Raw genomic sequence first — 20,178 nt, forward strand, 5'->3', positions numbered from 1 at the left:
CATTTCTTCTTGGTTCAACAAGAACAATCCCAGGATTCTAAAGAATAAAATAGATTAATGACATAACTACACTACTAGTACAGTGGGGCCTTGACTTCTGAGTGTCCTGACTAACGAGTTTTTTTGAGATACGAGCCGTCTCTCGGCCGATTTTTTGCTTTGAGTTGCAAGCTCAAAAAAATTCAGGTTACAAGCCAGCTTCAGATACCCCACCGCTAGTTGGCGCAGCGAACGTCACAGTGATTTGACATATGAGTAATTTGAGTTATGAGCTCCGTCATGGAACGAATTAAACTCGTAAGTCAAGGCCCCACTGTATGTTGTACAAGTCTGGATTGCTTTTTTGCTCTAGTACTTAAAAACAACAACAATAGCAATAAATAGTTGTTACTTCTGCAGTTGTAACTGCTAATTACAGCAATGCTATTTGGAATAAAAATTGAATACTTGTTTCAAATTATTTGAGATTGTAACTACTTTTAAAGATCCAAGGAGCTCAATATACTGGAAAAGAAACTGATCCTTGAAAAAGAAATTTCAGTTTAGATAAGATTTTAAAGAGCAGTTTTAATTTGAAAATATAATCAAATGTGATAAATCGGGCTGGCTGATTACTGTGTTTTGACCTTGTGAAGTTTCCGGTCTCCTCTCTCCGCTGGGTCCTCTATTTCTGAGCAAGGGTAAAATCCAGGGAACGGTGTGAGAGGATTAATCTTTGGCCTACAGGAACCTGAGAAAGCACCCATCAAGCTACTGATGCTCCGTAGGGAAGAAATGACTTGAGGGGGAAGGGTTGGATCAATCAGAAGATCTGACACCATATTACGAGCCTCATTTAGCACAGAAAGATCAACTCCACTTCCACCTCCAGAATTCTAGAAAAGAAAAGTAAAATTATATATTTGTTACACAGAAAATTCAACATTTAAGATAAACTTCCTCTATTTTAAAGTCAAGGTCTATTCTAATAATATCTAAATAACTTAATTCTATTAAATATTAATATTCAATAATTTGGACAGGATATAAATTATATAACAAATGGTATAATTATCACTTTAAAATTTTTGATGTTGATGTAGCAGATAATGTGAATTTTAATTTTTTCTATATTTTTCATTAGCTTAGCTATATTTAATAGTATTCATTACTGACTATAACTAGCATAAAACTAAATTTGTAATAATTTCAAAATCTACAATTAGAGGATTGCATTAATTTATTGATGATTTCTTTTCCTTTATGTCAAAATTTCTTTTAAACATATATAGCATTTATTTCATTTACCTTTGTCACTCTAGCACAGTGACAAAGCTTTGTTGCAAAGATGAGTTTGAAATCTAGACTTTAACCCTAACTGTGTGGCTTTGAGCAAGTCATTTAACATCTGAAATTTTTAGTTTCTTCACTATAAATGGGATAATAGCATCTACTTTATTAAGGGCTAATGTGAAAATTAAATCTGTTAATACATGCAAAGCACATAAAGCAATGTGTACTACATATATTTAAAGTGTAATAAGTAACAGTATTACTATCAATATTATGGAAAATAATGAGATAAGAGTACAGAAAAATGGTATTACAGTTCAAAGTAAATGGTGATAACATTGAATTAAATGGTTAACAAAAAAATCATGGAATTAGAAAAGCATCAGGCTGGGTCCTTAAAAAATGGGTAGAAAATATATTCTAAAATTATAAATATTTCATTAATGTATACATGTTTTCTACTTTTGAAATTCTATATAAATTTTATTCAACTAAATAAACCAGTGATGGCGAACCTTTTGAGCTCGGCGTGTCAGCATTTTGAAAAACCCTAACTTAACTCTGGTGCTGTGTCACATATAGAAATTTTTTGATATCTGCAACCATAGTAAAAAAAAGATTTATATTTTTGATATTTATTTTATATATTTAAATGCCATTTAACAAAGAAAAATCAACCAAAAAAATGAGTTCACATGTCACCTCTGACACGCGTGTCATAGGTTCGCCATCACTGAAATAAACCATAGAAATAAGAACACTGATAATCAGAATAGTGAATTAAATGTTACTTTTGTTTTATTGTATCTTGAATTTACATTTAAGTATATTTGGAATTCTTAAGTATTCAAAGTATTTAATGATTTCACCATGAAACTTTTTAACTATCCTCAACACATTTTATTTATTTTTTAAATATGTTTTATTGATTTTAGAGAGAGGAAAGGAGAGGGAGAGATAGAAACATCAGTGATGAGAGAGAATCATTACTCGGCTGCCTTCTGCACGTCCCCTTCTGGGGATTGAGCTGCAACCCAAGCATGTGCCCTGACCAAGAACTGAACCATGACTTCCTGGTTCAGAGGTTGACTCTCAACCAGTGAGCCACATCAGCTGGGCCTCAACACATTTTACTTTAAAAATATATTTTTATCGATTTCAGAGAGAAAAGGAGAGGAAGGGAGAGGGAGAGAGAGCTAGAAACATCAATGATGCGAGAGAGTCATGGTTTGGCTGCTTCCTGCACGCCCCCTACTGGGGACTGAGCTCGTGACCCCAGCATGTGCCCTTGACTGGAATTGAACTCGGGACCCTTCAGTCCACGGGCCAACTGGCTATGGCTCAACACATTTTAGAACTAAAAAAAATGTCATGAAAGTGAGACCAGTAATTAGCTAAGTAATGTCTTTGCTCTATGGAGGTTTTTTAATTTTTTTCTTGTGAAGCATTATTTTGTGTTAGTTTTTATTTTAAAAATTCCCCATTATTGGGGCACAGTCCAGCTATTTCTCGTCAATTAAGAGTGCTTCTTCCCTGACTGGTTTGGCTCAGTGGATAGAGCATCGGCCTGTGGACTGAAGGGTCCCAGGTTCGAGTCCAGTCGACGGCATGTACCTTGGTTGCGGGCATATCCCCCATGGGGGTGTGTGTAGGAGGTAGCTGATCGATGTTTCCAGCTCTCTATCCCTCTCCCTTCCTCTCTATAAAAAATCAATATAATATATTAAAAAAAGAAAAAAAGAAACCCAAAAGTGACCGGCCTCATAAAAAAAAAATATTTCTGACAAATGGCTTGCTATAATTTAAATTGATAAGCCAAAGTTAATGAACATGTTAAAATTTGATTATTTCTATAAACCTTCCCTCACATGTTGGTCAAATGTAAAATAATAAAAGCATAATACTGGTATTGCTAATTAGACTGGACATCCTTCCGGATGAAGCTGGGGCTGTGAGGAAAGCCCAGGTCCCAGGTGCTTGCTGGTAGCCAGAGGGAAGCCTGGGTCCCGGGTGCCAGAAGGGAGCTGGTGCCAGCAGACGGGGGAAGGAAGGCCCTACTCTTGCGGGTATTTCGTGCACCGGGCCTCCAGTATTATACAAAATATTGTATATACTTCACGAGTTATATATAATAGCATCTATTTTCCTTACACTCAAATGAGAAATTTGCTATTTTAGTTGGTGTTCTCCTGTAAGTAATGTGGCATTTCTTTCTGGCTGCTTTCAAAATATTTCCTCTGTCTTTAGTTTTTAAAGGTTTAATTATGATTTGTCTTGGAGACTTTTTTTGCAGTGATCCCATTTGGTATTTGCTCAGCTTCCTGAATTTGTAGAATTATGTCTTCTGCAAAATGTGGGAAGTTTTCAGTCATTATTTCTTCAAATATTCTTTTAAACTCACTCTCTTTCTCCCCTCCTTTCTAAACACTGATGATATGAATGTTGGATCTTTTGTTGTGTCATTCAGGTCCCTAAGGCTCTGTTCATTTTATTTCCATCTATTTTCTCTATGAGGTTTAAATTGGGTAAATTCTATTGCTCTGTCCTCGAGCTTGCAGACTCTGTCCTCGGTCGTCACCACTCTAATGCTGAGCCCATTCAGCAAGTTTTTAATTTCCATTTGTTTCTTTTTTATAACTTTCATTTCTTTGCTGAGATTTTTCTATTCTGTTTGTTTAAAATGAATTCGTAACTGCTTGTTAGAAGCAATTTTCTGATGATGGCTGCTTTAAATTTCCTTGTCAGATAATTCCAAATCTGTTCATCTTGGTGGTAAGTACTAATATAGTTTTTTCCTCATTCAAGCTGTGATTTTTCTGGTTTTTGGTATGACAGGTGTTTTTTATTTTATCATCAATATTTTGGCTAATAATGCTTCACAATAATAGGACCTAGAAGACTGGGTCCTATTTAAATCTTTTATATTAGGAGGTAGACTTGTTTAGATTTCACACAAAGGTCCTGATCTACTTTTTTAGGCTGTGGTTCTGATGACTATTTTTTTTTTAAATGTTTGTATTGATGGTTAGACAGAGAGGTAGGGAAAGGGAGAAAAACACTGATGAGAGAGAACCATTGATCAGCCGCCTCCTGAATAATCAAGCCTGAAATCTGGGCTTGTGCCCTGACTGGGAATTGAACCATCAAACTGCTGGTGCATGGGACAATGTTCAATCCACTGAGCCATACTGGCCGGGATCTAATGTCAATTTAATTTTTAGGACAGTCACAGTGTTATTTCAGTCTTTTTTTTTCCTGGTGTCACTAGGGTTCCCACTGGTGCCTGCTGGTACCTCCTCTGTGGGGGAGAGGGAACTTCCTTAGGTTGGGCTATCTAGTACCTTCAGGTGGAGGAAAGGAGACTCCAGGCCACTGGGACAAAGAACACTTTCTGAGCTGGGCACTTGTGGCAGTATCCCCTATGCCAGGCCCCCTGGCCACCCCATGTCTCTCACTTGGGAAGATCTCATGCCCAGTAGAGAATGAGAGTACAGTCATATGTCTCATAACGACATTTTGATCAATGACACACTGCATATACCACAATGGTATACCATGTAGCCTAGTGTACAGTAGGCTGCACATACAGGTTTGTGAAAGTATACTCTGTGATGCTCACACTTATTGCCAGTGGCGTTCCTGATCAGGTCCCTTTACCAGAGCCACCAGATTCACTTGGTATTGTTTGCAGGACTCTCATTCAGTCTTAGGGAAGAAATGAGCCTCGTTGGGACACCTTCTGTTGCTAGGTTGAGAGGGAGGGCCTACGTCACCTTTTGGTTTTGGGTGGGGGTTGTAGGAAACCCTGTCACTATGTTATTCTTCCATTACTGGGGTCCTTAACGAGGCCAGCTTACTCTTCCCATTTTTTTTCAGAGTTCTTTGGTTTCCTCATGCATTATTTCCAGAGTTTATAGCTGTACTTAACAGAGAGAAGCAGAGAGAATTAAATCTGATGATACATGCAGAGCACATAAGACAGAGTATAATACATATAGGAAAAGTGCACTAAATATTACTACTCTTATTAATGTTATGGGAAATGATGAGATAAAGATACAAATAAAATAGTATTAGAGTTCAAAGAAATATAGATAACTTTAATATGAAGGGTTAACAGAAACTTTACGGAAGAGGTAGCATTTGGTAGGATTTTATTTATAAAAGATTGGGGAAATAATGTTTTACAGTGAAATTAAACAAAAAATGTATTTTGGGGAGCTAATTTTTCAAGAAGGAGAATAAATAAAAGTATAAAAGTGGTAAAAAAAAAAAGGTGGTAAAATAGCAAGGTGCAGAAAACAAAATTATTAAAGTACGGGCCATATTTAAAATAAAAATAAAAAAAGAGCAATGGAAAATAAGGTTGGAGAGGCATGTTGGGACCAAATTTTTGAGTACACTGGCTTCCAGGCTAAGGAATATGAGCAATGGAGATTCATGGGTTTTTGAGCAGGTTGAAGAGAAAGAAGCAAGGAGAGGGAAAAGGAAGTGATGGAGGGCACTGAAATTTTAGAGTATAAGGCTGCAATTTGTTCCGATCTGACAGAGGTGTGGGAAAAGAGCATTCCAGGCAGAGAGACTAGCAAGTGTGAAAACGTAGAGGCAGAAGCCTGCCCAGCTTGTTTGCGAAAACAAGGAGGCCAGTGTACCTGGAGCTGTAAACGAAGGAGAAAGTGCAGGAAGATGAGGTCAGAGAAGTAAAAGCGAGTAAAGGAACCATACTGTGTAAGGTCGCAGTATTATGTGCAATGATATGCATTGATCTCACAGATAAACTTCTGAAAGAAGCAAACCAGAAAGTACATGTGGTTGATTCCATTTATGTAAAATTCAAAGACAGGAAAACATTGGGTTTCATAAAAGCATATTAAATCTAATATAATTTTTATAGAACAGAATATGCAAACACATTTCAATATAGTGGAAAAAGACTTGTAAGTATATGCATCAAAAGTGGATCCATGGTTGGCCTGTGTGCTGGTGTCTTTCTCACATCGATGTTTCTCTCTCCTCCTCCCTCTCTCCCTTCTACTCTAAGAACCAATGGAAAAAAATATCCTCAGGTGAGGATTAACAAGAACAAAAATTGTTAACATAACATAGTTATTACCTGATGTTTATGAATGATTTTTCTTTTTTTCCTATACTTCTATTTTCCGTTCTTCTGATATAAACACATATTACTTAAGTGATCAAAAATATTTACAGAGTACATATTAAATGATATGTATATACACACACACACACACACACGCACATATATATAATTCACAAATAAGCAAAACTAACTGCTTGAAATCAGGAAAGAGATTATCTTTGGGGATATAAGTAATACCTAGAATGGTGCATAAGTGAAGCTTCTGGGATGCTGGCCAAGTGTTCTTCCTTGATAAGTACTAGTGGAAATTCATCAAGCTGTTCACTTTTCTGTATATATAATTTAATAAAAATTTGCCAAAGAGCAAAATGATATTGCTTCCCTGATAAAATATTTTGCCAATTGTCTTGCTTTTTCTCATATATGGCCTTTAATCTATTTTTTTCCCGTGTGGGTCAGTTGCTCATAATCAGAAAAGAAATCTCATCCTTAATATAAAATTATTAGTTTATCCTGAGTCCAGACTATTATAGCAACATTTAAGTATAACTATTATATATGCTTGGTTTCTTACCATTTCATTTCCCCCTTACAATTAAAATGTTGTAATCTATCTAAATGAAAGTTCTGGCTATTTTAGTTTAAGTAAAGAAAATCTATGTCATAGCAGCCTTGTGACTGTAACTTAAAATGTCAAAAGTTTCATTATCGATATCAGTGATAATCAGATATTTACCTGATAATGAGGTTTATACCATTGCTTCAAGTCCCAATCCCAAAGAATCATCTGAAAAAAAAAAATTCACTTAGTTACAAACCAGAAATAAACAAATATATGTAAGACAAAATGGAGCATCTCAATTACAGATACTTCAAATAGTTTGAAGTTTGAGAGAACTATTGGGAAGGTCAGAATAAAAATTATCTCTAGACAGTATATTTTATTAATTATGTACTCTGTGACTGAGAAACCAAAAGAAAAGTCAGAATAGTCACAAAAATAAGCTCCCAAAAGGGAACATATACATAAAAAATCACATCCAGTCACTAAAGGAGTAAGGAAAAATATAAATCTTCATAGTCCAAATGATGGTGGTGCTATTTTCTTACCAATAAGGCACTTATGTCAAAAGAAGTTTTAAAAGCTTATCCTTGTGGTTAGATTAAGTATAAAGGAATGGAGCATGAAAAACAACACATAACTCTTTTGACATGCAGATAATTAGTGGTTTTCCTGTTTGTTTCTTTATACAATGGTAACTTCTTAGTCCCAGACTAGTTTTTTCCTGCGCCTCTTTTTCTAGCAGGCTTACTGGCTGCTTCCCCATCCAATAGTCACTATTCTCAAGGAGATAAAATTGGCTTTAATTTATTAGTAAGCTATAACTTACATATCATTAATCTTAAGTTTACTTAGTTAATAGGTCTCTTTTTGCCTGAGAAATTGATTATAATTGCAATTTTCTATATAGCTTTGAACCCTAATCTTGAATATAAGCCTAGCTCATGAGTGATTTAATCACAAAATTTCCATATACTGAACTGTTTGTGTTGTTTCCTGTCCTTTATTGCAAAAGATCTTAGTGTTATCTACTCTATCATTAGTCCAATATTTTATTAGGAATTGGCAGACTTCTCTGTGAAGGACAGACAGTAAATATTTAAGGCTTTGCAAGCCCCGTAATGTCTCTGTGGCATATTCTTTTGTTTGTTTTACAACCTCTTAAGATGCAAAAATCATTCTTAGCTTTAGGGCCACACAAAACAGGCTGCTAGAAGGATTTGTCAGCAGTCTCTAGCTTGCTGAGCTCTTTCATATAATACTAAAGGCCCGGTGATGAATTTGTGCATGGGTGGGGTCCCTCGGCCTGGCCAGCAATCAGGGCTGATGGGGCATCTCACCCAGTCCCTGTTAGCCGATGGGGGCTGGCTGGCCAGGAAGGGACCGCAGGAGGGCTCCAGGGCCTGCCCGGCCCTCTCTCCCAGTCCCGATAGGCCAGACCCCAGCAGCAAGCCAACCCAGTGGTCGGCAAACCGCGGCTCGCGAGCCACATGCGGCTCTTTGGCCCCTTGAGTGTGGCTCTTCCACAAAATACCACATGCGGGCGCGCACGTACAGTGCAATTGAAACTTCGTGGCCCATGTGCAGAAATCGGTATTCTGTGGAAGAGCCACACTCAAGGGGCCAAAGAGCCGCATGTGGCTCGCGAGCTGCAGTTTGCCAACCACTGAGCTAACCTACCGGTTGGAATGTCTACCCCCTGGTGGTCAGTGCACATCATAGCGACTGGTTGAGCAGTTAACCAAATGGCCGATTGATCAGTTAGACAATTAGCATATTACACTTTTATTATATAGGGTACCCACCCTTAATCACCCAAATTTGCCAGTTGTCATTACCATCTCCTTGTCAATACTCTCGAAGAAAAGTCATCTCTTGCCAGTGCAGAGAAACCTATTATCTCCTAAAGAAATCCAGATGTACTATAACCACTTACAAAATTCATGGACTAGTACCTATAAAATGACTGTGGTCTAGTACTCATTAAATTTATGCAGTATTTTATATGGCCGTAACTGTTATTCTGATAAAGTTATTTCAGGTTTTAATTTAACCAGCAAACATTCTAGATTCTAGAAGGCATAAAGTATGGAAATAAAATTTTTGAAGGAATTAGAGGAAAGTAATTTGTCCTAAACTAAGGATGGTTACTTCTGAATGAGTAAGAAGAGACAAACTTAAGAGGGATTAGAAAAGTTGTAGGAGGTTTGTGAAAACCTGAGAGGAAATTTTGTGTGGTTTAACTGAGTAAGACTGAAAGAAATCTAATCAAATAAGTGGATTTAAAACATCAAAAGTTAAACTAGTGCAAAATTTTTCTCTTTAAAATGACTTGGTTTGTTACTGTGAAAAGAAGTTCTATCCTCTGTATTATTAAGGGGAACTGTATATCTAACTCCGTCCCCTAATGCAGTCCCCTGGGATGCATCTTACCGAACTGGGCCATGTTTGGCTATGAACCAATGAAGAAAAAGAAAATGCTTTTTCTTTGTAATATGACATGGCCACAGTCTGCTCTAGAGTCAGGAGAACACTGGCCAGAGGCTGGGTCTTTGAACTACAGTACCATCTTGCAACTTGAGTCATTGAGGAAAAATGGATGAAATCCCCTATGTACAAAGTGTTTATTCTTTTGTATCAGAATAAGCACATGCAAATGAAATGTAAAATTATGAAACACCAGAGTGGGAAACCAGGCAAGTCTGACGAGAATTCCAGGAGAAGGAAGGTGACTTATTACTCTAGCTTAAGGTTTCAGCCGCCGTGGCCTTTCCACTGCCCTTTGGCAGTGACGCAGCTGGAGGAAGAGCTCTGCCAGGCTGAGCAATGGTCTCCCCTCTCACATCCAGCAGGGTTCCCACAGTGGTCAGGGGGCCACTCTAGACAGGGCAATTCCCATTAAAGCAGGTGCCAATTGGAGGAATTAATGCTGAAATTAATATGCCTGCCTATAGGGACCATCCTAGAAATACGGAAAATCTCTTTTTCCCCCCCATTGCTGACACTTATAACCTGACTTGGGCAGATATTCAACATCTATTGAACACCCTACTTACTGCCAAAGAACGGCGGATTATCTTAGAAAAGGCAGGGGAAAAGCTAATCACCTGCACAACGAGACACTGCAAAACCCTGTGTGAGCGGAAGCCACAGCTGCTGTGTCCCTGCTACCGGACCACACCGGAATATAAACCATGCGGATCAGCGCAAGCGTGGGCACGACAGGAACTGCATTCCGCTGGGTTAAGGAAGGGAGTGCCCAAACAAATAAGTTTTAATCAGGTCCAGCAGCCAAAGCAGTGTTCAGACAAAGACCCAGCCAAATTCCTAGAATGTATCTTTGAGGCTTGTCACCAAAATACTAATGTAGGCCCAGAGGCCCCTGAAAACTTAAAGGTTGTGAACATGACTATTTTGGGTCAGAGTGCCCCTGATGTCCAAAGAAAGCTTCAAAAGCTTAAGAGGCCTTTTGAATGCCTCTGTCACTGTTGGTGGAGATTGCTTTTCAGTTGTTCAATAACAGAGACTAGATCTGGGGAAAAGAGTGAGGTGAAGCAACAGGCTGACTTGCTGGCTGCTGCTCTGACCACCAGAGGGCCTAAGAAAACAATGAACAAGGTAAAGGCCGCGGGGAACAAGGGACCTGCTCCAAAAGTAGGCCCCAAACAATGTGCTCACTGCAAGCCAGAGGGTCATTGGGGGTGGGGTGGTGGGTGGAATGGGGAAAATGACCAAGTTTAAGCAGAGAACAGGACAAAGAGGTAGGAGGAGCATTATAGGTAACCCAATTATCCCTGAGTGACGGACCGGGGCCTCTGGTCAACACCACCCACATGGAACAGTGGGGAAAGAAATTAATGGACTTTTTAAAAAAGAAGAAGAAATTAATGGACTTAAAAAATATTTTTAAAATTAATTTTAGGAAGGGAGAGGGAGAGAAATAGAAACATCAATGGAGAGAATCATTTTTAAGCTGCTTTCTATACACCCCTTACTGGGGATCGAGCCCACCTGGGAAATTGAACTGTGACCTCCAGGTTCATAGGTTGATACTCAACCACTGAGCCACACCGGCTGGGCTTAATTTACTTTCTTTTTTTTCTTTTTCTTTTTTTTTTTTTTAAATGAAATGTAATTCTTTTTTTTTTTTTAATATATTTTATTGATTTTTTACAGAGAGGAAGGGAGAGAGATAGAGAGTTAGAAACATCGATGAGAGAGAAACATCGACCAGCTGCCTCCTGCACATCTCCCACTGGGGATGTGCCCGCAACCCAGGTACATGCCCTTGACCGGAATCGAACCCGGGACCTTTCAATCCGCAGGCCGACGCTCTATCCACTGAGCCAAACCGGTTTCGGCTAATTTACTTTCTGATTGACACTGGAGCCACAGTTTGTATTAAATACTAGGTTGACTAAACTCTCCTCTGAAACAAGGCTCGTGACTAGAATGCCAGAGTCAGTAAGGAAGCCATTAGATTGCCAAATGGGAAAAACAAACCTTAACCATAGCTTCTTGTATTGCTGAAATGCCCAGTGCCACTTTTAGGATGGGACTTACTGACTAAACTAAATGCCAAAATAACCTCTGCCCCCGGCGGATTGATATTAAAGTGCCTCTGGAAGAAGCTTGTGTTTTACAGGCAGCATTACTGGCTTTGGCCAAAGAAAGAACTTCTGGCTGAGCTCTCCAAAGAAATCTTCCAAGAAATAAGTCTGGAAGGATGGGCAAAGGGCAGGCCTGCAGAGGCAAAGACGGCTACCCCAATCCAAATGTGATTTTGCGCAGGAGCAAATGTCTTCCTATCTAAAACAGGACCTTCTAAAAGAACCAGCTAGGAGGGGAATCCAACCATTAGTAGCAGCATTCCTAGAATATTCCTAGAATATCAGCTTATTCAGCCTTGTCATTCACCATATAATACTTCCATTTTACCAGTATAGAAATCAGGTACTGGGGAATACAGATCTGTTCAGAACTTCAGGGCCCTCAACCAAAGAGTGGAAGACATCTACCTGGTGGTCCCTAACCCTTACACCTTGGTGACAACTTTGGGAAATTTCGGTGGTTTGCTCTCCTGTACTTAAATCCCTTTCCTTTGTATACCCTTGAACTCAGAATCTCAGGAGCTATTTACATTTGGAAGACTGTTGAACTGTTATTCTCCAAGAGTTCAAACCCTCCCCCACTGTTTAGAGAGGCTTTTGCCAGAGATCTAAGAGAATTTCAACTGGACAGTGGAGCAATACTTCCTAAGATTGCTGTTACTCATTGTCCAGGCCATCAGAAAACAGATAGCCTTTGACTAAAGCTAGCACCCATTTATGATAAAAACTCTCAGCAAAGTGGGAATAGAGGGAACATACTCAATGGGAAAAATGAAAAGAGTTTCCGGTAACATGAGGAACAAGACAGCAGTGTCCACTTTCACCACTCTTATTTAATCAGAAATCAGTTGCATTTTTATACACGGATAATGAACTATCAGAAAGGGAAACTAAGAAAACAATGACATTTACAATTGCATAAAAAGTACATAAAAATAACTTTAACCAAGAAGGTAAAAGATCTGTATTCAGAAAATTATAGGACACTGAAGAAAGAAACGGAAGAAAATACAAATAAATGGAAGCATACACTATGCTCATGGATAAGAAAAATTAACATTAAAATGTCCACACTACTCAAAGCAATCTCTGGGTTCAACACAATTCCTATAAAAATACCAATGAGCCCTGGATGGTTTTGCTCAGTGGATAGAGCATGAGCCTGCAGACTGAAGGGTCTCAGGTTTTGATTCCAGTTAAGGGTACATGCCTGGGTTGTGAGCTCAATCCTCAGTAGGAGGCGTGCAGGAGACAGCCAATCAATGATTCTCTCATCATTGATGTTTCTATTGCTCGCTCCCTCTCCCTTCCTCTCTGAAATCAATAAAAAAAATTTAAATAAAAATACCAATAATATTGTTCATAGAGCTAGAACAAATAATCCAAAAATTATATGGAACCACAAAGACTGCTAAGAGCCATAGCAATCTTGAGAAAGAAGAACAAAGTTGGAAGTATCATGCTACCTATATCAAACTATGCTACAAGGCCTCCATTATCAAAACAGCATGGTACTGCCATAAAAACAGATCAGTACAACAGATCTCAAAAATAAATGCATGCCTATATGGTCAATTAATATATGAAAAAGGAGCCAAGAACATACAATGGGGTAAAGATAGTCTATTCAATAAATGGTGTTGGGAAAATTGGACAGATATGTGCAAAAAAAAAAAAAGAAACACAAAAAAACTAGAGCACCTTTTTACACCACAAGAATAACCTCAAATGAATTGATCAGCTTATACCTAAATAGGTGGGGTCTTATCAGATTTTACTAATGACTCATTCCTCTGTTAAACCAGAAGGAATCAAGCCCTGAATCCACCACTCCCATTAGGAATCACCAATCAATATGATTACCTCTGTGACATCCTGACTGTACAATACCCTTCAGAGAACAAACATCTGCAAACACAGGCTGAACCTCACCAAAATAAAGACCACCCAGGTAACTGTTCGTTTTCTAATCTCTAACTTCCGTTTCACTTTCTATCTGTTATGGGCATTGTCTTCTTCCCATGGGTTGCCACTTCTACAGAAGTCCCTAGCCAGCCCGACTGCTGGGTCTGTGGGTTGCTGCCTATGTCAAGTGCAGAAGGAATGCTTTGGATTATACAATCCTTCAACATCGCGGACTGGAAAAGATGGATGGAACAAGCTACTAAAGATAAGCTGGGACCTCTATCCTACCCCACATCCAGGGGAACACCAATTTAATTGTACTAAGGCGAAAGCATGCATTTTTGACTTAGAAATGCACTAATGCCTCTATTGTCCTCCGTCACATGTCTGAGGTGGCCTATGATTTGCACGTTGCCTCTTTCATCACGGCCCCTTTCTGCATTGAATGAACCAACCAGTCTAATTTTGCTCGCGTCGGATATAATGGGGCATCACTGAATGTTTGTCAGCATGTACATAGGTTCATACATTCCTGTCTAGGTAACAAATAAACAGGAAGAGACAATAAGTCCTTCTTACCTGAGGTCTTTCCTACACCCAAAGAAGGAATTTAGATTTGCGGCACTAATCTTTGGCCTTACCTCCCCTACTGCTGGACTGGGCAATGTACTTGGGGGTTCCCATCTTTGTCAGGATGGATCTGTAAGATCCTTCCTGAGAAAAGAACACACAGAATTTTCCAGCACTGAGGTCTAAATGTCCAAGGATCATGACCTGGTGAGAATGGCCGGTCTCCATTTTCATGCCCTGATATGCAGACATCTCAGCAAAGCTAGAAATACAGGCCTTAACAAAGGTCACAGCCTCAGCTCTTAATAACTCCAGACAAAGCATTCTTCTTTGGAATCAAGAGATGGCCCAAATAAGAAAGGTGGTTTTACAGAACTGAATAGAATTAGACCTACCAACTGCAGCTCAAGGAGGAATATGCTCGCTTTTTAGATAGAAATGTTGCACTTACATCCCAGCTTATGACTCTAATGTTTCCAATTTATTAACTCCATGAACACTGCCATAGATCAGGTTGACAACCTTTACTATGCAGATGCATTCACCCACTGGTTCACTTCTCTGCCTGGCCCTTGGAGAATGTCTACATTAGTGATATTGAGCTACTACTGGTAATCTGTCTTTATAATTGCTGCCTAAAAGATAGCCAAGAATAGTAATCTAATGGTAATTCACACTAGGGATCTTAGACCTGAGACTCCAGTATACTTTCAACTGATTTTGAGACAAATCCATTCTTCTTTCTCTAATCAATGTCCCTAATCAGCAGGTAATAGCCAGATCATTGCCTGTTTTCCCTTAAGGTTTGAGGAATGCACAAAAAAGGGTGAGTGAAACCAAGGGCCCCATTTACTATATATTGATTTCAGAGGGGAAGGGAGGGGGGGAGAGAGAGAGAGAGAGAGAGAGAGAGAGAGAGAGAGAGAGGAACATCAATGAGAGAGAATCATCAATCACCTGCCTCCAGCATGCCACTCTGGGGATCAAGCCCCCAACCTGGGCATGTATCCTGATTGGGAATTGAACCATGACCTCATGGTTCATAGGTCACAACTACTGAGCCACACCAGCCAGGTCCAAGGGCCCTATTTAATGTATGACTTTGATTTAATATGTGACCCCAGCTCTCTATTCCCTTTCTTCACAGAATGCCCTGTAAGTCTAAACTCTTCCCCTTCACTAATCTTTAACCCTTGAGGCAGCAAGAAACAATGACCATGCCTTGACTAAGGTTCACAAGGTAAGATCTCTATTAAGCAAAAGAAAACATGGCCTAGGTTGTGTTACAGCTCCTGGGCCCTACAGTGGAATGACCTCTGACCACACCCTCATGGAACCAGACTGAAAGACCTGAAACCATTTATTGCCCTTACCTCACTCTTGACCAATCAGCAACACTCACAACCCAAACCCCATTACTTATGATGACTCTTGACTTTTGCTCTATAAATCCTGTCTGTAAACCATTGGGCAGCTGGGTTTTCTGGAACATGATCTCACCCATTCTCCAGATAGGTGCCAATTTTAATAAAATAATTCTTTTCTCCACTGCAAACGCCTGCTTGTACATTTCTTTTGGTCTGTGCATATGGGCAGATCAACTCTTGTTCAGTAACAATTTTTCCTATCATTGAGACATCTATAAATCTGATTTTTTTTCTTAATTTCACTAATGAAAGTATAGAACAGACAGGAGTGAAGACAGAACCATATGATGAGTCACTGAAATTTATCTAATTTAAATTCTGAATCTACAAACTTGCCCACCTATCTTATCACCCAATCCATTCTTCCACAATGGTACCATCTAACAGTGACAAATGCCTATACAGTACCTCATTTCCCCAATTCACTAGTGTAAGTAGAAGTTGATTTTTTTGCTAATTAAAGTTTATTTCCATTAAAATAGTTTAACATTGAGTCTCCTCTGCCCCTTAAATATTATGTTTTCAAATATTTGCATTTTATTGCTAAAAGCCATATTTATATTCATGCCATGCATTCTTAACATAAGTATATCACTCCCAAGAAGATGAAAATTGGTTCCTGGAGGGCAAAAAATAATTTAAAAAACATTAAAATGGTTGTGACCCTCCAAAAGCCATAGTACATAATAAACCAATACACTTAATATATGGTATTAAAATATAGAGTGGGAGTAAGATTAGGAAAAATGTCTTAAAAGGGCTCCTTAGCGGGTTGAGAATGAAAATAAGGTTGAGAAACAATGCTATAAAGTAGTCCTGCTTCTGCGTATAAGAGCATATTAGCTTATAATTTGAGAATGTTCCCTAATGCACTGAGACCATTCTGGGGCTGCTCAAAAGTTGCTGCTAATATGAGAGATAATGTACACGCTATTTTAATTGTGCTCTTAGAGGTTTCTGAAAACCTTACAATATACAATTTTCCCCCTCTATGCTTACTTTTTAGACCTCTACTGTAGAATTTTGTATTGCAGACCATCTTCCTTAATAAATTCACTCCTCCTTAGCTGTTCATCCCATTATGGTCTTCTCTCACTTGTGGCTAGGGAGGAGATGGAGTGGAAGATGGCACAGAGGGGATAAATGGTGATGGAAGAAAATAAAATAAAAAGCAGCAGGTCTTTATCTGAAATCCCCTACATTATCAGGAACTGAAAACATACAATGACAGCCACAAACTGTTGGTAGACTGCCTTCTGTATAATTTGAAAAGCTAGAATATTAGTGATTTTGAGAAAACCAAAATTTTCTGCATAAGTTAGATGCATGATCCAGGAATTTTGCAACTAAATATGTATTAACAGTTATTCAAAGTGTTGAATGAAAATTGGTTGAAAATTAATAAGATAAATACAGAAATTAACAGTAAATGTTTCGAAATTTTTATAGCAACTTGACATTATTATGACACTTTTAGTGTATTTTACAAAAGCATCACTCCACAATAGAGGGGAAAACCCCATAGCTTGATCTTTGACATCAGGAGACAAGAACATGAATGCATATAGCTGCACTGTTTGGGGTAGCAAGAAAACTAGATACAGCCCAACCAGCGTGGCTCAGCGGTTGAGCGTAGACCTATGAATCAGGAGATCACGGTTCAATTCCCAGTCGGGGCAACATGCCGGGTTGTGGGCTTGATCCCCAGTGTGAAATGCAGGAGGCAGCTGATTGATGATTCTCTCTCATCATTGATTTCTCTATCTCTCTCTCCCTCTCCCTTCCTCTCTGAAAGTATAGTACATACTACATCAATAAAAGTATAGTATATAGTACATAATAAAGAAAAGAAAAAAAAAAAGAAAACTAGATACAACCCAAATGTCCAAAAACAAAACTGTACATTTTGGTATATTCACCCAATGGAATACAACAAGGAAAATGAATTCAACGTATAGGAACAAAATTATACATTTAAATATACTTTTTAGGAATGTAAGTATCTTGGAAACTCAGGAAATTCAGGATAGTGAACATCTCTAAGGGAGAAAAGGAAATGATCTGAGAGTGGCAAAGTTAATGATGGGTAGATGGTGTTTGCTATCCTTAGTCTCTATACATTGTAAGTATTCAGCTTCAATATAAAATTAAGAATTTATGAAGGTAGACAAGAAGAGATAGTGACTAGAGGAAATTTTTGAGAAATTGTGCTGCAAAAGCAAAAATAAAATGAAAAACTAGTTGGAAAAGAATGTGGGGTGATACTTTTTTGTTATTAATATGATAGGTTCTAGAACTTGTTTGTACTTAAAAATGATCCAGGATAATAAGAAAACTAATGATACAGGCGATCCAAAGGAGCAAACTCCTTAGTGAAAATATAACCTAATGTCTCATAATAATATTAGCACTTAGGTAAAAGTTTAACCTAAGAAACAGTAATAAGAAACTGATTTTGTTTACATATATTTCAAATGTGTGAAATTCTAATTTTCACAGAAATCTTTTTTTTTAAAAAAATTCTCAGCATGCAATGCATTCTTATATGAAACTGATATTTTTGTTCCTAAAATGGGACAAAAACTATAGAGGTGCCCTTCAGATTCTGTTCTCATAGCAAAAGCATATGAAAACAAGAAACTATTGCTGAGAGACTGGTAAAACTATCCAGACAGGTGATAAGATTATGCTGAAAGAGAGAACAGATCAAAAGAGAACAGATCAAGTCATTTCCAAAATGTATTTACCACATGAACCTTGGGACAGCACCGAATAAATGCATAAATGTAAAGAGTACTGTCCCATTTGTGCACAGCAGATATGTCACTTTACTGCTGGATAGATGCACTCATGTGCTGAGTCCGAATCAGCTCTTGGTATATGTGCAATACACATGAAGAACAATGGTAGTCGACTTTTCACATGTTTATCACAGAAAACCCTACCACAAAAGTGATCCCCCCCCCCCCCCCCCCCCACGTAATGATTACTTTTGTGAATTATGGTAGACTAGAAAACATGTGTCGCTCTGGGGAGTTTGGAGACCAAGATGGCGGCGTAGGTAAACACCGGAGACCGCTGCCGCAAACAACCATTTCAAAAATACAACTAAAAGACTGAACGGACATCACCCAGAACCACAGGAAGGCTGGCTGAAGAGAGACTCTACAACTAGAAGGAAAGAGAACAGCAAATCGAGGCTCAGAGGCGGCGCAGTGTGGAAAATACAAAGGTACCGAGGTGCGCGCGCAAAGCGGGCTGGTGGCTGAGGGCGCGGTTGTCGTTTTCTGTCGGGAGTGAGTCTCAGACTCTGGGCTCCAGATCCGGGCGAGTCTCTAGGGACCCAGACTCAAACGGGAGAAGCGGGATTATCCGGCATCAGTTGGAACCTGAGGGCAGCTTTCTCTCCAAAGTTTGCAGCGGCTGCCGGGGTTCTGAGAAGCAGAGCCTCTGGGAACGGGACTGAGCGTGGCCATAACTGCTCCCTCCGCCCGCCCTGTTGATCCCGCCCCGCCCAAACCCTGCGCACAGCCATTTGCCGATCGCCTCAGGCAAAGGCTGGATTAGCGCCTCCCCAGAAGGCAGACGTTTTCCATACAGCTGATTCCTATAGCCAGTCGGCCTGGTGGTCAAACCCCTCTAGTGTTAACTACAACAATTAAGGCTTGGCTAGAACAAGACTGCGCACAGAGACCACAAGGGGGTGCACCAAGAAAGCATAAAAGATGCGGAGACAAAAAAACATGACAGAAATGGAGGATATGGAGCTAAGAATCGCAATTTAGAGGGCTTGCCATAAATTTGTGCAGAACCTCACGAAAACTAATGAGACCCTCGATGCTACGATAAAGAAATTAGAAAGTAAGCATACACGGACTGAAATAAAGAATATTATACCCAATAGCAGACCAGAGGAGCACAATAATCAAACCAAAGATTCGACAAAAAACACCCAATTGGAAAAGCAAAATGAAAAAAGAATCCGAAAGTGTGAAGATAGTGTAAGGAGCCTCTGGGACAGCTTCAAGCGGTCTCATATCAGAATTATTGGAGTGCCAGAAGATGAGAGACAGCAAGATATTGAAAACCTATTTCAAGAAATAATGGCAGAAAACTTCCCCCATCTGGAGAAAGAAATGGACTTACAGGTCCAAGAAGCGCAGAGAACCCCAAACAAAAGGAATCCAAAGAGGACCACACCAAGACACATCATCATTAAAATGCCAAGAGCAAAAGACAAAGAGAAAATCTTAAAAGCAGCAAGAGAAAGAGGCTCAATTACCTACAAGGGAATACCCATACGACTGTCAGCTGATTTCTCAACAGAAACTTTGCAGGCCAGAAGGGAATGGCAAGAAATATTCAAAGTGCTGAATACCAAGAACCTACAACCAAGATTACTTTATCCAGCAAAGCTATCATTCAGAATTGAAGGTCAGATAAAGAGCTTCACAGATAAGGAAAAGCTAAAGGAGTTCATCACCGCCAAACCAGTATTATATGAAATGCTGAAAGGTATCCTTTAAGAAGAGGAAGAAGAAGAAAAAGGTAAAGATACAAATTATGAACAACAAACATGCATCTATCAACAAATGAATCTAAGAATCAAGTGAATAAATAACCTGATGTACAGAATGAACTGGTGATTATAATAGAATCAGGGACATAGAAAGGGAATAGACTGACTATTCTTGGGGGGAAAAGGGGTGTGGGAGATGCGGGAAGTGACTG

At 39.0% G+C, this 20,178-nt stretch overlaps 2 protein-coding genes across 4 annotated transcripts in view; one reads left to right on the forward strand and one right to left on the reverse strand.

Moving 5' to 3' along the window:
• Positions 1 to 20,178, forward strand: part of PSMA1 (proteasome 20S subunit alpha 1) — a 285,437-nt gene that overhangs the window by 59,716 nt on the left and 205,543 nt on the right. The window lies entirely within an intron of this gene.
• The window catches only part of PDE3B (phosphodiesterase 3B), a 161,303-nt gene that overhangs the window by 54,278 nt on the left and 86,847 nt on the right, over positions 1 to 20,178 (reverse strand). For 2 of the 3 annotated variants that reach the window (XM_070428260.1, XM_070428259.1), the window contains exons 2-3: positions 7,110 to 7,160; positions 627 to 875 (exon numbers count right to left, since the gene is read on the reverse strand). In XM_070428260.1, coding sequence (XP_070284361.1) covers positions 627 to 875; positions 7,110 to 7,160 — 300 coding nt within the window. The remainder of the gene's footprint in view (positions 1 to 626; positions 876 to 7,109; positions 7,161 to 20,178) is intronic. The other variant, XM_070428261.1, reaches the window with a different exon arrangement.

The sequence above is a fragment of the Myotis yumanensis genome, unplaced genomic scaffold, assembly GCF_028538775.1.
Source record: "Myotis yumanensis isolate MYYU_CA2020_CCGP unplaced genomic scaffold, mMyoYum1.0.hap1 SCAF_10, whole genome shotgun sequence".
Taxonomy (NCBI): domain Eukaryota; kingdom Metazoa; phylum Chordata; class Mammalia; order Chiroptera; family Vespertilionidae; genus Myotis; species Myotis yumanensis.